Genomic DNA, 18,421 nt, shown 5'->3' with positions numbered 1-18,421 from the left:
TGTCATCTTCCACTTGATTAAAAATTAAAATTAATGAGTTATACTAAAATTTACAAAGCACATCCTAAAAAAATATGAAAATAATTAGATGATGTGTTCCGTCTCAACTAAAAGTTTAAGTGCTCAACATGTTTCCTCATGTGTGCGGACCAATTTACTTTTTAACAGGCTGCAAGCTAAGCAATACCTAGACGTTAGTCTCTTTTTATAGAGTGGCATGGAGATTTGAACATAAGACATTTTGCATAGGGTTGACTTTCATACCAAATTGAATGATATGTTCTGTCTCAACTAAAAATCAAAGCTTTGATTTATAAGAAAATTCATAGGATCACGGGTAGGTAAGCCAACCTAGCTAAGTACTCTCAAAGGATCACTCAACTATTTGACCAACTTGGCTGGGATTGTCCCCACTAAACGGCCAAGTTGATAAACAAACTACACATTTATGTTTATATATTATATGCTCAACAATGAGTAGAAAGAGTATAATCGAACTTAATTATCATTATTTAAATTGAAATAAATTGTTGATGATATCAACTTAACTAACATTGTTTTTACAAAATTGTTCTTTATTAATTTAATTCATGCTTGCAATGTACTTAGCACCTGGCTGGTGGAATTGTTCGGTTGTTTTAAGGAAGGTATGTGTAGTAGGAGACAACAACACTTGATTTATGATCATATATTTTTGCTACCTAGCTTCAAACAAATTAAAGTTTGGTTTGCTATGTCCCACAATATCATAGGCATCAATAAACAAAACTTATATAAAGTATTATTATCCAATGAGTATTGTTACGCTGCTAGTTACTCGTTCAAATAATGTTTGTAGTAGTTTATAAGGATGTTACGACTCGCGATTCCAATTACTTTTGTGTGTGAAACAATCTATAACATCCTAATATGATACCATGTTTACCCCTCAAAGGCCCGCATGGGTAGCTCAACTGGTCATAGAGATAAAACTTTGAAAGAATGTTTGCCCCTCAAAGCTCGACATAGGTTTTTTTTTTTTAATGGATAAATATTCAATATATAATAATTACTCGTAATTCTTAATTAAACTGGACTTTTTTTTTTTTTTTAAAAAAAAAAAGAAAGGATTAATATATGAATTAATAAGGAAGGATTGTTTAAAGGTTTAGAAGATGAGTTGGATTGAGATTAAAAGTTATTGAATCAAAAATAGTGCAACCAAGATAGGTCACTTGGGAAGGACTAATTGAATATAAGTTTTTTTTATATCAAGGAGGATGGGAGAGACCCCTAAAATAAGAGTACAAATCATATTATAGAGGAACGCTAAGCGGGGATGGCATTAAGGTCATCATCTAATAGACCTTGAATATGATCCAGGTGATTTTCTAGAACATACAAGCTTTTAGGAATACACCTTGTCCGAGTTGTGAGTGCATCAGCCGTTCTATTTTGTTCTCGTGCTATCCAAGTTAGACGCCACTCCTCAAAATTAGTAAGCTCGTGTAGTTGGAGTACTAATTGAAGATTAGTTTGATAACATTAGAGGAGGACTAGTTGAAGATGAGTTTGAGGTATTGATACTTTTTTAGTAGAGTTTCGGGACTTGCAGAAGGTCAAGATTAATAAACTAGAGAATATAGCAGGTTAAGATCAAGTATTTATACTTACGTAGCAGTTGACATCACGTTTCAATAGCTAGATGTTGTCTCAATTACACTTGTGAAATCAAACGTTAAATTTATCACTACACCAAAAGTTATAGCTAGTAACAAAGATGCAACTTATATTTTTATATTTATGTAGTACTCAGTGCCACATTTTAATAACAAGATATTGAACTTGGTCCTCCAAGACGCCGCTCAACAGTTGAAGCAAGCAATGATTAATGTTTTTTTGGGGAAGGATTGAGGGGAGGGACCCCTCTTTTTGTTCAACGGCAGAAAGTTGATTGGTGAAGAGTGGGTATGAGGAATAAATCATACTCTTTGACTAAGCTAATTTAAGACAAACGAGTAAATAGTATAAAAGTGTCTATTGTTTTGATTTTTGATGTACTAACTCTAGGTGGGGTCGTCAAAGACGGAAATTCGCATGTATTACTTAAACTTGTGTACGGGATAAATCTCTAGAAAGACTTTTTAGAATGGGCTTAATCGAAACAGTGTATAACTTTTTGGTACGAAAACCTCCACCCACTCAGCCATCCTTCTTAGACTGGTTGACATTATTTGTTTGTCTTGACATTTCTATGGTTTCGATTTCTAATGTACTCGAATGACGACAATTATTATTGTTCTTTTCTAATAAAGTCTATATATGCAGCTTGAAATAAACTATTGTATTTGATGATTATTTTCCACCTAGCGTAAAAAAAATAATATATTAATAAAATATAAAAAGAACCAACTGAATATTAACGCTACGGTGGATTCAAGAGATCAAAAAATATACTCGATAATATTGTTATACTCGATATTATTATTGACATTATAGAAAAAAAAAGTTAATAAATGTGAAAAATAATGATTATATGAATAGATATTATTATCCATTTAATATTACTCTATTACAACATTAATTTAGGTGATAAAGACATAATTCATGTACCATGAAGATAACATAGTTAACCTATGGCCTACATGGCAGAATTTATAGGTTTCATGCACAAGACCTGCATCATTTCAATAATGTCCCAATACAAAGTTTTGTAGTTAGTTCCCCCTCCAGAGAAATAAGAGTAGTGATGCCCTACGGCAAGAAATTGTTCTTGCAAGAATTTTTTATACTAACTTAATTATTGGTGGAGTAAATAGTCAAATAGAATCTCAACTAGCGAAATAAAATGGTATAAAGATAATTTTGTAAATGTGTCATAAATTAAGGTTATATAAAAATACGACGTTTGTAACTTTGGATGCATGATCATTACAATAATAAAAGAACGGCTTCTCCTTGGTAGACGTAGACATACTGTCAAACTAGGAAAATGACTTCTGGAAAATGAGTCATTTTCAAAATAGTTTCATTTTCAGTGCTTGGTTGCATTTTGGAAACTGTCTTTGATGTATTTGATTCATTTTCTGTATAATTAAACATTTTAATTATTTTATTTAGAATATAAAAATATTTATTAAAAATAATGTTATTTTTTAAAAATTAAACTCTGGTTTCCATTTGAAACGATATTTGCGCCAAAATTTGGTATGTGGAAAATGACTTCCGCCAAATTTTGATGGAAGTCATTTTCCTCCAAAATAGCCATATTTTTTCAAGACATAATTTCCGTTTGACTTGGTTTTCCAGACACATCCAAACAGTAGAAATCCGAAAAATAATTAAATCAATTACACAATGGACCATCTCGAACCCATACTAGTTGTCATATTTATCTTAACACGTACATAAAATCTGCATCAATAAACGAAAGCAAACAATTTTTGTCATCTCGGACTGTATAATTATCGTTTGACTCGAAACCTCTGAGTGGTGTCGGGTACCAGAACGATGTTGTTCAAAACACTGACATGATTAATTTGGATATCATTAAGCTTAATCCTGTTCATCAATTATCTAATGGCTGCGGATTAGTAAATCCTTTATAATTGATTAGCCAACTAATCAAACATATATATCTATACCTGCTGACATAACATATATATTCCATGCATATAATATTTTGATTTCAGAAAATTAAACGATCATATAAACACTAAGTATATATTATGCCTGGTGTATCATATCTTATATGATATTAATTAGGTCAAGGGTCTATCCTGCTAAAAGTAATTTGGATTATTGTATTATATGGTCTAGCAACGCTATTTTTTTTTTTTATTTTGTAATACAGACTCTATTACAATGTATTATATGTTTATATATCTACTTTTCAATTTATTAAAGCACAAAAAATGAATACCACACCAGAGTTTAAACAATGTGACCTTGTTCATTCCCTGTGACTTAAAATGGCAAATTAAATTTTTGTCAGAGATATGCAATAATATATGATATATGCATGTGGGGAAGATGAGAAGAAGCAGACAAATTAAAGCAAAGAAGGCAGAAGATGAAGAAGCTAGAAAGTACTTCAACTATCTACTTTGGGTGGTTCATAGGAATTTATGATCCAAGTGGGGTAAATGTGTATCTTCTTTCAGATGTATAGTAATGGTGGTGACAGAAATCCTTCATCTTCCCCACTCCTATCTCGCAGAAGAAATGCCCCACCTGCCGGAACTACGTGGCGGAACAAACATCAGGTATTAATTCATTCATTCATTGCTCCAATAATGACAATATATACCGGAAAACAAATATGTTTTCGTGCCCGGCCTTTATCCGAAGTATAGTTCAAATGAGTGACGAGTTTAAAAGAAGTTAAAGTTCTGTTTTGTTAACCGTCTTAGGGTGCACGGTGAACATTTTAGAAAACAATGCACATTCCACCATTTACCTCATCCATCAAGGCTTCGAAACAGGGCAGGTGAGAGCTTTCATGATTTGAGTGCAATGATTAAGAAATATGGTTTAATGTAAGGAGCTGATAGGGATTATACGAGCATGACTAAACTTAGCCGAGCCCAGCCAATCAGAATCAGACGTCACCGGTCTAATCTGAATGCTTTCCCAATCTCTCGATGTAATCTAACCTATGACTCAATACTGTGCTATTGACAAACTAAATAACTCGCCTAACAGATGATTTGAACACACAACCCACACCAAAGGAATATAATGGTCAAATCATGTCTCTTCACCTTTTCAGTATCTTTAAACGCTAGGCGTAACCTCTCTCATCGGCGATCTATCACCTTGCACATGTAAGCCATGCCGGAGCCACAACATGTGTCCCAAAATATATCTATATAAAGCGCATTTATTTCCCAAAAGAAGGGACTTTCTCATTACTCAATAAACAAATCACATCTTTAACCCGCATTGCGGATTGACAGTACACAACAAAATTTACCTTAACAGGAGCATAATTGACCTAGTATTTTAATGACACTATTTGCTAGCAAAAGAGAGTGTAGGGTAAGCACTTTAGAAATTTGTAGACAGTTTGACACATCTAGGACTTGTTTTCTCATCTAAAACTTCAACGTAAGGACAAGTGGGGCATTCAAAATTCGAGTTGAATCTTTAAAGAAATATGTTTGTGCCTTCTGTGACCAATTTTTTTAAGATTTTTTTTTTTCTTATATGAGCACTCTAGGAAACCTGTTAATGATATACATTCTGCCATTTACCTCATCCACCAAGACTTCAAGATCTGACATGCAGGTGGAAGCTTTTGGGCTTGAGTGTAATGATTAAGAAATATGTTTCAATGCCTTTGAAACATAGCTCATCGATTGGTTGACCAATCTAAATATTAAGGACTCTATTCACGGCCAACCACAGAATACTTAATCAATTCTAAAGAACTTATAAATCGTTAAAACACATCCTGCAATTTACCTCTTCTACCAAGACTCCTGCAGGACAAGAGCATGTTAAATTCTTCAAATTGGGGTGCAATCTTAAGAAATATGTTCCCATTGACTACCAATTTTTTATGTCTAAGTTCAACCTATAACAATACAATAAAATTAGTTTCAGTGTCATAACCAAGCAGATACGTATCAACCATGTACCTGTGACATACATTAAACCAGGCAGGTACCATGTACTTATGACATGCATTGGCTTTAACCACAATGGACCATTTCAAACAGTCGTTCGCAGTACGACCAAGCAGGTTAGCTTAATTGACAGTTTCAGCTTTCTAGAAATTTGTGTGTACGATGGTGTACAACGTAATGTCGTGTTTCTTGATTGTGGACTGCTTGTTGTTTTACGGTGGAAATACGGCGCCGTTGCGGGTTTGATTGATCAATGATCAATATAATGATTCACCGCCGTTTTATTGGACGGTTGTTACGTTAGAGGCGGAAAGAGACGTCGGTATAGTAACTTCACGGCCGTTTCTCACCCATTTTCCGGCGGTCAACTTCTCATCTAGAGTTGGGGTGAGTGGTGAAAATAACATTGGTTCAGTGTATTATTGAAGGTTGAATTATATGTATTATATACAAGTGGACCAGTAGGCCTTCAATTCGGTGTATATATAGAAAACTGAATTATTTGTATTACGAGTAGTCAAATTAAGAGTTAATATCCAAAATAGTCCCTCGACTATGTCGTAATTACTAATTTGGTTCTCGACTATCATTCTTACCCAATTAAGTCCTCAACTATACAATTTTTACCCAATTTAGTCCTTTGTCAATTTGACTGTTTGTTGACTGTCAAAAGTGAAAATAAAAAGTTGTAATTTTATAAGTTTTCTCCTTCCTCCTCATTTAGCAGCGCCAAACCATGTAGCAATAAGCTCCGGTTGGATTCTAAACCTGTTAGTATCGAAGTAGTGGTTATGCATCGGATAGCCCATGAATTTGATTTTCAACGATTTTTTGACATGAATTTGATTTCCAACGATTTTTTGACGATCGAAATTTGATCGGAGTGTATTTCTGCATGGTGTGGCGCTGCTAAATGGAGAGGAATGAGAAATCTTGTAAAATTATAATTTTATCCCGAATTTTGACAGTCAACAAACAGTCAAATTAATACAGAGGACTAAATTGGGTAAGAATTGTATAGTTGAGGACTAAATTGGGTAAGAATTGTATAATTGAGGACTTAATTGAGTAAAAGTTACATAGTTGAGGACTTAATTGGGTAAGAATGGTAATTGAGGACCAAATTGGTAATTATGGCATAGTCGAGGGACCATTTTGGGTATTAACTCTCAAATTAATAACATTCAAGATAAAATAAGAGGTAGATATCATCAAAATTAAAGTATGGTGGTTAACATTTGGTTAAAGCCAAACAAGGTTTTATTGACCCATGGGGGTGAGAATGAGACAATGTATATGACTTATAAATTTTCAAAAAGTTTTAAAATATAAAATCTTTTTAGATTTTAGTAGAATCTAAACTTTTATCATCTTTGTACGAGTCTATAACAGCATGTTTAGTTCACGGAATGAAATTTTGAAGGAATACATCTTTACAAACATTTCATAACATCTACTAATACATTATTTGTAATTTTCTTACAAAAGTTTTTATAATGTAAATATATTTTTATAAATCATAAATAAATTAATGCATTGAAAAAAAAAAAATTGATTGTCACAAAAATAGGGTGTATTATACCTAAATGATATAACCAATAAAGCCTAAAGCCATTTTTCCCTTTCTTTCTCTCTCTAAACCTAAAATTCTCTCCCTTCTCTCTTAAAACAAATTGAAAAATAGAACTTTGAATTTTCCGATTAATCTTGTTTCAAATTTTTCCAGCCAATTTCCGGTTAAGCTCAGTGTTGCGACTTTTCCGGTGAATCTGTCTCTTCTCCATGGCTATGCATGGCAAGCCACCGGAGGATGCAGTTGCTCAGATTACAAGGAAAATTAAAAGATGAAAATCAAAAGTTAAATGAGTATTTATGAAAGTTTTTAAACATATTGTAAAACTTGACATGAAGAGATGAAAAGTTTGTCTGATTTAGACAAAGAGAAAAAGTTTGTAGAGAAAGTTGAAAAGTTTGAGTTGAAGGGTTGGATTTCAACTATTTATATTTGTGAATGAAAAATCTACAGAAATCTTATATATAGTTTATAAAAGTTAACAAGTTTTTGAATATCAGTAGACTTGACTCTATAAAAGTCTAAATCAAATATCGATATACTTTAAAACTCTTTAAAAGTCCGAAGCGCATACCGGTGGACTAATTTTAAAGTCTTTAAAAGTCTAGATCGAATATCACTCAACTTTTAAAAGTCGTTAAAAGTCTTTAAAAGTTTTATAAGGGGGGTATATTCAATCAAGACTTTTATAAACTTTTAAAGAATTTTAATGACTTTAAAAGTTTAGTGGTATTCGATCTAAAGTATAAAGACTTTTTAAAAGTCTACCGGCATTCAATCCAGAGTTTTAAAGAGTCTTTAAAAGTATACTGGTATTTCAGTAGACATTTGTAAGCTTTGTTTTAATTTGTTTTCTTTCCCTGATCCAAAACAAAATACAAACCTAATGTCCCTATAGGTCTTATCACTTTTTTTTTTTTTTTTGGTGAAAGTCTTATCACATTACAACCATAGGGGCTAAATTCCATTCTACTAACATGGCTTTATCCTAGAAAAGTTCATTATTAATGTGTTAAATTTAAAACCAACACACCGCAAAAGGAAAGAATGGCTCAATCACTCTAACTAAGAATGTGCAGTTTAGGCATGCATGCATGTATGGTCACAACACTGGCAAGGTGCAATGGAGGAGTTCAAAACATTTCACTATATTTGTTGTTTACTTTAAAGTAGACACTAGACAGGTTCAATTCATTTATACTGGGGTGATAGTGATACTGCGGTGGAATGATGTTTATCAGTACATGAATCATCACAAATGACAATCAATAAACATGGAAGAGATAAGGTTTCTGAGGCCAAGTGGAATGATGTTTTAGCAAAAAGGTCACATCTTTCTCAGAGATTAATATATGGTTGGACAGACTCATTTTGCACTTTTTGTATTGGGACAAAAGTGAGAATAAGATGGAAGGCTACTCAGCCCAACAAGCATAAAATAGTCCAAATTGACAATGAGCCCAAAACTTCTCACAGAAAAGTAGTAGTAAGGCCTCATAACATAATGATTTACTATACCATACCTTTCGCTGCATGCAAAGAGCGAAATCCCTCACCTTTAGGTCCTGAATCCCGCATCCAAGCCCTACAGGGATGGTGAAAGAGTTAAATCACTAAGCAACCTCTTAGCCCAAAATGAGCCACTCCCACAAAAGGGCAAAACTCTTACATGGTGACTGCCAAGATTTACTATACCTTTGCATACTGCACTAGTAATCTCATCACATCTTGAGGATGAGACTATTCTCAAGTGTATAGTACACTAGGATCAACATCCCACATCTTGAGGATGAGACTAATTTCAAGTGTATAGTAAACCAGTATCAACATCCTGCATTTTGAGGATGAGACTAAGTCCAAGTGTATAGTACACTAGTGTCTGCATCCTGTGGGATATGACTAATTTAATTGCGCCTCTGTCAATAGTTCAATACCTAGATTAATCCAATTCAAAGGTTGCTCAGAGTTGATGAACCTGAAGCTTACTTTAAGAGAAACCACAAGTCCACAACTTACATTCAAAAGCTCCACATTCTAAATCAAGAGAATGGACCTAGCAACAGACTCTGCAAGTTAAGAGGTGCCATGATAAAATCTATATTTAACACACAGGGAAAATAGAATATGGATGTTCTTCAGACATCAGTTGAGATTTAATAATTTATAGAATGTCAACACAGATCATATACTGCAGCCACGGGAAAGTGAAGAGAGATTTTGCATTTTCATGGGGTAAGGACACTGAAGAGCACAAACTTCTTTAAATACAGGATTGACCTTGCAAACCGCAAACATTTTAAGAGAGGCATGCATCTTCTAGTAAGAAAACAAAGATATGACCAGATAATTAGACTACAGGACAAAGTATTACTCAAAAGAACCAAAAGGGGAACTTCTAGACAGGACCTATTTTAGAACAATGGCACTATATGCTCAAGATATCCCAAGCACACACAACCCAGTTTGGTTAACTCCAAAGACTCATCCCCACTTAGTAGAAACCAACTCAGATGCATAAAATGCTTTGTAACATCAAAAGATGTTCTTCTAAGGCATTCAATGTCATATATATTCTCATGAGAATTTACACAAGCCCCAAGTTGAAGTTACATTTAAGCTATTCAATCAAACTCGTTTCATAAAGAGAAACCTAAGCACCATCAACTCATTTCATCAACATTGACCCATTTCATCATTCATAAATAAGGTGAACAAAGTGTATACTAGATGCCAGTATGACACAACTGTCTATCGTCGTGTAGTCCTGCAGCTAATGTCTAAGTAGTAAAACAAAACCAGAAAGAGCAATGAGTATATGGAACATTTATTCCCAAAAGGGGAGGAGCGATTGATAAGCTCACATTAAACAACCCAGATGATCATATAAGCCGAAAAGAGTTAAGACAAGCAAGTTATATATACATATTCACGCAAATGGCCAAACCATAAAACAAACCATAGAGCATACCCAGTGAGGTATACCATACAGTAAGACCTTTTTGGCAGCAAGAATACTAGTAATCAACATGGTAGTCACTGTAATTATCCCTTCCAGAAATGTCACGCTCAACTCTCTCTGCAATCTTCTCTTCCTCATATTTCAAACCCTCCTCCAATGCCAGCCCTCCTAGGGCTCCTGCCACAGCTCCAACTGCCAATCCAGTTCCTAATCCCATCTTTCCACTACGCTTGTTATCATACGGTGCATAATCCACCGGCGCACTAGGCCCCGGCCTGCCAAAGCTGGGTTGTCGGTCAGGGAACGGCCGTGGCGGATAAGGAGGCTGAGCGTAGTAACCGGGGTAGTAGCTAGAGTATGGATCAGAGTATCCGCCGTATTGATAAGGATGCGAGTGGGGAGGAGGTGGAGGTGATAGAGTCGGATGAGGCGGCGGCACCAGCGCGGGAGATGGGGGCTGGTGTGGGTTGTACGGAGGGATATTGTATCCTCGGTAATCACGGGAAGCGGGCGGCGGCGGCGCAGTTGAGAAATAATAGCTGGACGGAGGGGGAATTTGGAAATCAGGGGGGCTCGGGCGTTCCTGGATAGAGATTTTGAGTCGGATCTTACCCTGGGGGCGACCGGAGGGTAGAAGGAGCTCGAAACTTCTGACCTTCGTGGAATCATCCGAGCACATCACGTCCTTGAGCGGCAACCTTAGGGTTCCGACCAACGGCTTGGGCGTCTCCGACGGCTTCGAGTGGAAGATCTCGAGAGTGAGCAGCGATTCCTGAGGCGGGACCGCCAGAGGAAGCACGAACCGCTCGTTCCACACCGGCTTGGTCGATCCATGATCGTCCGATTTGGTAGCGAGACGACGATCGGGATCCACCCAGAAGATCACATAGGGCTTGAGATCCCCGTGGCGCCAATTCACGTTCTTCAGATGCTTGGCGGAGACGATTGTGAAGTCGACATCGTACGGCTTCGAAGGCGGCAGAGAGCTCGCTGCTGCCATGGCGATTATCGTCCGAGGTACAGAAAGATGAGATTTACAGAGAAAACTCTTAAACGCAGAAAAATGGCGAAAATGGAAAATGGATTACTGGAATTTGGTAAAGCTAAACGATGGGGCCCACACTGATATTATTTCCGCAATACACGTGGTAAAGTTACGGTTCATGGGCTTTAGGCCCATTTCAGATCCACTAATTGGACAAGGTCATTGGGCTAAGCCCTAAGCCCATCCCTCAACAAACCAACCACAATGGAAAAACTACATAGGTGAAATAATTTGTTTATAAACCTATTATACATGTACATATAAAATTTGTAAATGCGTACCCAAAAAAATTGTAAATAAAACTCTATAAAATATTTATGTTAAAATTTACAATTAAATTTAACAAAATAGTAAAAAACATTTTATTCATAACATACTATAACATTCATAAAACTATTATAAAATAACATCTAAAAATCATAATTAATAATAAGCTTAACGGGTTATAAACCTAAGAGTTAATTCCATGAATATTTCATTAACTATTGACATTTAATAATTTTCATCTTTGACTTTTAATTTGACCATAAATGATCCATTAACTTAACTATTGATTTTATTCTAAATTTAGTCCTATACTTAAATATTCATTTAGTAAACATTAAATTTAAAGTTAGTAATATTACTTCGCATTCTCACTAATGATGACCCAAATCACCAAATGTATTAAACTTATGAACTTAATATGTTCATCTCAACAACAAATAAATAGAAAGTCGCTTTAGAACAAATTTGATATTTACATTATTACCATTCATAAACGGACTACCCCGTTAATATCTAAAACACATTAAATAACATCTAATATTGTGTAAAGAATTGTATGAGTGGTATGATTGAAACAGATAAATGATAGTCATGAGTTTTTTTTTTTTTTAAATCATAAATAATATTTAACTTTCGGGTTAAACTTAAAACGGATCAACCCGTTAATATCCAAAACACATTTTTGTATGTAAAGTCTGATTAAACGATAAATAGTAATAGAGAGTTTACCGAATATTAATTAGTCGCATAATAATAAGCAATTAAGTATATCAGAGTACTTAATAATGCAGAAGAGACTGGACTGGACTCTTCTTCGGTGGAGTGGCCTCTCTAATCTCCATAAGAATATAGATATGGCCGGCGGCACGAACCTCGGAGCCGTGGGCCGCCGTGAGCCCATATCTGAGGAACGACGGCGGCGGCCCGTGCAGCTTGGGCAGCGGAATGCGAGCCCTGCCGACCACGGCGGCGTTCCGCGACGTCCCGGGCTCGTCGCTGCTGGCTCTGATCACCTCCACGTGCAGGAACACGGTGGACAGCAGCGCCGGATCGATCAAGACTTGGAAGCGGCGGTTCCAGATGGGGTCCAGCTTCCCTTGGACCAGCGGCGTGACGAACTCCTGTCCCCGGACCACCCACGCGACCACCTTGTACAGCCGGTCCACCACGGCGTTCCTCGTCGCCGCGTCGATGTCTTCTCCGCCGCCGATGCTGACGCGCAAAACAGGCATCCCCATTTTGCTCTCTGAAGCGGAGTATTGATATGGGTGGGGATAATGATGGAGAGTTTAAAAGACACTCGAATTTGATGGAGTTGTAGTAGGCGTAGAATTTGCTATTGTGTATTACTCTCTTTTAGACATTATTATACGACCGATTTATATATTCTATGAGAGTTCTCACGCAAATTTTTGCTTTTATATATATAGAAATCAACATTATTATAGTAAATAATATTTAGTAATATATTTAGTAATACAATATCTTAAAATAAATAATCATATCTAGTAATTTGTGCTCTGTATTTGTGTTTGAGTCGAATAAACATAATTCTACCAAGGTGCGGCATTGGAGCCTGCTGCCGTCCTGCCCACAGCCCTTGCGGCTGCCTCCGTAGGGAAGAGATGTTACTTTGATGCAGCCTTAAGGCTGCTGGTGGAGCAATTTTCCTAGACGAACAGGGATCGTATATTACAGCTCTACATGTGCTATTGATAGACTGTTTTTCCCCGCTTATGGCAGAAGCAATTGCATGTAAAGAAGTATTATCCTGGCTATGGAATCATGGAGAGAGATCGGTAGACATACTAACGGATTGTTTGTCACTACAACAGTACCTATCACATCCGAAGGATACACCACTTTCGTACCTCGGCTATGCCATTGACACCTGCAGAAACCGGATGGTTTCCTTTGATTATGTTTCAGTTAATTATGTTCATAGATCAGATAATTGTTTAGCACATATTTTAGCCATTTCGGCCTTTAATTATTCAGCACCTATGTACTCGGACAGTGGTCTGCCACACTCTATTTCAGCATATTTCCGATGAATGCCGCGCAGGCTCTTTTCAAAAAAAAAAAAAAAAACATAATTCTACAATCATTATATGGTTCATCTATGTGAATCATAGTTCAAAACGATGTCGTTCGTTTTAATGAAAAAAACGGTCACCGTTACGACAAACCAACCGCACCAACACTTTTTAAACAAATATATAAAAACAAAAAAAAAAAAAAACAAACATTTGATTGGCTTCATGACTTCTTCAGTGTGCCATTGTTACATCTCCAAGCTTCAGGACATATGTTTTTCTTTTCTTCTCTTTTTTACGCCATTGTTGCAAATCTAAAGCTTTATAAAGGTGATGCTTGATATTGTTATTCAATATATGAGTTTCATTTTTTGCTAACGGATCAGAAACACTATTAAAAAAATGTGTTGACATATTTGTAAATGAATTTTGAAGCGCAAGTAATAGTTTCATACATTGCACTTTAAGTACAAGTAAAATGTAATTAATAGTGTAACAAATTAATGTACATTGGACATCAATATTAAGTGCACCTAAAGTTATCATTAATTATACAAAACGTTATCATTAAATGTACCAACGTGAAAGACGTTTTTATTAGGTACACTCAATGTTGAAAAAATCGCTAGGCGCCTGGGATCGCCTAGGGCACCTACCGCTTAGGCGCGATTTTTGCAACAGTGGGTACACCAATGTTAAAAACGTAATTTACTTACATTATATCTGATTAATTAAATCTGAACACGTAAAATCAACTTATCAGACAATCGTTATACCGTGCACCAGGGTGCACATAGCACTGTGCACCCCGCGCCTCCTAAAACGACGTCGTTTTGTTAAGTTGTTAAAAAAAAATCATCTGTTTCGAATGTACATAAACTCATAACAGAATACCCATAATCTAACATAATACATAATACACGTAAACTCATAACACAATATACATAAACTTTTAACTGAATACACATAATCGGTTTGGTTAACATAATACACATAAACTCTTAACTGAATACACATAAACTCATAACACAATACACATAAAATTTTAATTGAATACACATAATAAAATTTGATCTGTTTATATGAACGAAATGACGTCAACATGAAATGTGCACGTTTTGTGCCTGAACGCACATTGATATGTGCGCCGTAGTGCACGATATAAATTGCCCTTATTGGATAAACCCGATGCATGTGGATTAACCGAATGGGCATCCAGCGTGATTTATCAGCCCAAGGCCATGTTTGCGGGAAATCTCTGGCCCATTCAGAAGTCGTAACTTCTTTCTTCTTCGGGCGTACTGTTACAGTGAGTACACATTGCACTGCGCAAAGCGTTCTCCGGACAAACCCTAGAAAAATGCAGGAGAAGAATGGGGATGCAGGGTCTAAGGGCAAGAAAGTCAAAAAGACCAATCTGCTGGATCAACACTCTATCAAGCACCTCCTGGATGAGTCAGTTTCTGAGGTAAAATTACATTTCTCGCCTCTGAAATGAATCGAATTTGCTAGAATTGAGTGTTTAACCGAATTCGAAGCGATAAAGAGTGATTCAGATTGATGTTTGTTGTTTGTACGTTTTAGATCGTCACAAGCAGGGGTTACGCTGAAGATTTCGCGATGAGTAACATTAGATTGTTGCTTGGGACCGTCGTCATCGCGATCGCTCTCTTTGCTCAGTTCTACAATAAGAAATTTCCCGAGAACAGGAATATTCTTATCGTCTGCATTTCGTTATATCCTTTTCTTAATTTGTTCTGTGAATTGGATTCGACCTTCATTTTGTGGTTGTTTCGTGATCTTTTACGTAGACAAGAAAATATAGCATCATAAGCTGTGAAACTTTTAAATCTAATTGCCTCTGTTCATTTACACTATACTGAGAAATCTGAAATGAAGTGAGAAAACTGGTTTTCGGCTTTTCGTTCTCTTCCCTTTATTTCTGAATACAATTTCTGATTTGGCTGTGCCTGTTTGATCTTGACTATGGCAAGTATATTATAGTGAGTGCACTTCTGCTGCTGATTCCTTACACAAAGGAAAAGAATGCCATTTTGTTCACTTATCCACCAGCTGTAAGTCACTATGCCTTTCAAGTGATATATTTGCATGACTAATGATAAAATGTTGTTTTGTGCTTTGTATCAATATGTATAGATTCATGTTATTATCATGTGCCTATGGTGCTATGTTATTTGTCTTGCTTAGAGGAGTAAATGTTAAGTTGGAGTAGAGTTGTTGCATGGATATTTGAATCAGTCTCTTGTCCCTTTTGCATATGCATGGATGCATAATTGGTTCCTGGAAATTCATTATAGAGTACTGCACCTTAAGAAAGTTGACAGCATAAATATTTTTAGATATGCTTAATGATCGTTCATGTCTTTGAGTAAAGATTTCTACTCTTAGTTTTGTTATATTAGCAGGCCAAAATGATGTTAAAAAAAAAAAAAAAAGAGGGTCGATGACATATATGCACTCTTATTAAAGCAAACTGTAACTGAGGCAGAGTCTGATTTGTATTACTACCTCATGAATGACTTTGACAAAGCAGGATAATGAACTATGTGTTTAACCAATTTTCTCTTTACAAAACCATGAATTCTTCTCTCACACACACTCTGAGTTAAGAAGTTAGGAAGAATGAACTTTTAAAAGGTATGAATAATGGGACATTGCTTAACAATGTATTTCCAATTAATATTTTATAAATATTTTTCATTAAAAAAAGTTAATGCTCTGTATATGATAAGTAGTTTCTTTGGTAGAACCTGATTCCAAAGGTCAGAGGTTTTTTCCTTGACGGGGTGTTTGGTTGGAAGGAATGAATTAGGGTGGAAAGGAATTGTAATTCGGTGGGAAAAGAATAAGGTGTGAATAAAGTAGGAATTCAAATTACACTGTTTGGTATGCAGGTGGGAATAAAGTAGGAATTCAAATTAAAGTGTTTGGTATGCAGGAATAAAACATGGAATTGAAAGGGAATAAGTGATACAATGACTGAAATGCCCTTGTGTAATAATAATAATAATAATAATAATAATAATAAGTAGAAAGGTGAAAGAATAAGGAAGATGACGAAAGGAAAGAAAAAAGAAAGGGGAAAGAATAAGGAAGAGGACGAAAGGAAAACAAAAAGGAAAGAAAAAAGAATGGGGAATGGAAAAGAAAAAAGAAAGGAAAGAATGATGAATGGGGAAGAAGAAACAAGGAAAGAAGGAAGTAAAGCTAATAAGACAAAATAATATTGGAGGGTAAAATGGTCTTCACACTACATTTTTTCTTTTCCATCAAAACACCGAATTGCAATTCATAGGGGGGGAGGTATGAATTACAATTCAACATTTGGAGGGAATTGCAATTCGGTGGAATTGCAATTCCCTCCAACCAAACAGCGTAATTGGAACTTTCAAAGAATTGTAATTCAATTACACCCAAATTACATCCAACCAAACACCCCCTGAATGAAAATGTCTCTCGTACACATCAGGGGCATTAGCTGCATTAGTTTCCTTTAGAACCTCTTGTTTTTCAGCGGCTAGAGGCTTAATAACTGGTGCTATATTACTTCAAACAATATCATATTGACTTTTTAAGGTTCTTAGAGTTTAATTTTGTGTCATGTTGTTACTTCTCGTTAGATGACAATTTTCTGTGCTCCTTTAAAGTGCATGGGCTGGTCGTGCTGAGATGATGCTATGATAGAAGTACATGGATAATGAAGTCTCTATTAATGTGATGGACCCTAATACGTTTTATTCCTCCCACAGGGATCTTTTAGCAGCACTGGCTTAGTCGTCTCTTCAAAGTTGCCTAGATTCTCAGATATGTACACTCTCATGATAGCAAGTGCAGATCCCCAGTCAATCTCTGCAAAGCCACCGGTGGAGTTTACCAAGACTGTCACACAATGGTCTCTCTCTCTCTTTCTTTGTCCCCCTCCCCCTCCCTCTCAGGGGCACATACACACGGAAAGGGAAAGCAGAATATAGTTGATCCTGATCCATAAAATGGGTAAAGTATTCTGGGTATATAATATCTGCAATTATTTTTGCAGGTTTACGAAGGATGGAGTTCTCGCAGAGGGGCTCTTTTGGAAAGATGTCGAAGCGCTCATTAGCGATTATGCTAAAGAAAATAAAAAAGGCAAGTAAATGAGTAATGGGATCTTAAGAAAGGATCTGATAGAGTACTAGCAGCCAACAGTGTTCTGCTACACTGATAATGAATTTGTTTCTTGCTTCAATGGCTTATGAACCTGGTATAATCAGAATTAGTATTGAAACAAATTGACAGAATATTTACAACCTTAATCATGGTTTTCTATATCTAACCAACAAAAGCCCAGTCTCAATTGATACTCAATACCACTTTTAGAAAATTATTGCAGCTCATAGGCCCATTTATTTTTCCTCTCCTGTCCCTTTCCTTTCCCTTCATATTTAAGTGAATGATTACAAATTTATTGACTATTGACTCCACCCTGTACACACCCCATATTTATCATCACCTCCAGGTTATTTTGGTCCATAAGATTTTTTCTTTTCTTTTTTAATGCAAATACATGCGAGCAAGGGCATATTCAATTAAAGGAGTGTTGCATATTGCATATACTATTTTCTAGTTGCAGTTAAGCCGGCCGTCCCTTTCCTCCCTTGCATTATTGAGGAGTCAATTTATGATGATGGGCGTGGTGGGTGCCCAACGTCCACTTTTGTTAAGCTTTACAGTTAGTCACATCCACTCTCCGCTGTCACGTATCCTAAACGCGTAATGTTGTACAAATACTTGCAACATAAATGATACAGTTCAATTGATTAACTAACTTAAAATAAATCTACTAATTTTACTAGCAGCAGATCTTGAAGGGACATATTAAGCCTAATGAGCAATTTGAAGGAAAAAAAAAAACGGCAAACATGCTCTGTGATA

At 35.9% G+C, this 18,421-nt stretch overlaps 2 protein-coding genes across 2 annotated transcripts; one reads left to right on the top strand and one right to left on the bottom strand.

The window, feature by feature from the left end:
• Positions 1-10,196: 10,196 nt before the first annotated feature.
• LOC109186260 (protein SRC2 homolog) lies at positions 10,197-11,141 on the bottom strand. Its single transcript, XM_019336186.1, has one exon. The coding sequence runs from the start codon at positions 11,139-11,141 to the stop codon at positions 10,197-10,199; it is 945 nt and encodes a 314-aa protein (XP_019191731.1).
• A 3,633-nt stretch (positions 11,142-14,774) lies between these two features.
• Positions 14,775-17,831, top strand: LOC109186410 (probable signal peptidase complex subunit 2). The gene is made up of 5 exons (XM_019336371.1): positions 14,775-14,957; positions 15,074-15,225; positions 15,483-15,564; positions 17,260-17,402; positions 17,547-17,831. Exons 1-5 carry the CDS (start codon positions 14,850-14,852, stop codon positions 17,641-17,643), a joined length of 582 nt encoding a protein of 193 aa, XP_019191916.1. The 5' UTR covers positions 14,775-14,849; the 3' UTR covers positions 17,644-17,831.
• The last annotated feature ends 590 nt before the right edge of the window (positions 17,832-18,421 follow it).

Source organism: Ipomoea nil, unplaced genomic scaffold (genome assembly GCF_001879475.1).
Source record: "Ipomoea nil cultivar Tokyo-kokei standard unplaced genomic scaffold, Asagao_1.1 scaffold1407, whole genome shotgun sequence".
In the NCBI taxonomy this organism is placed as follows: Eukaryota; Viridiplantae; Streptophyta; class Magnoliopsida; order Solanales; family Convolvulaceae; genus Ipomoea; species Ipomoea nil.
This window is presented reverse-complemented; position numbering and strand designations above follow the sequence as displayed.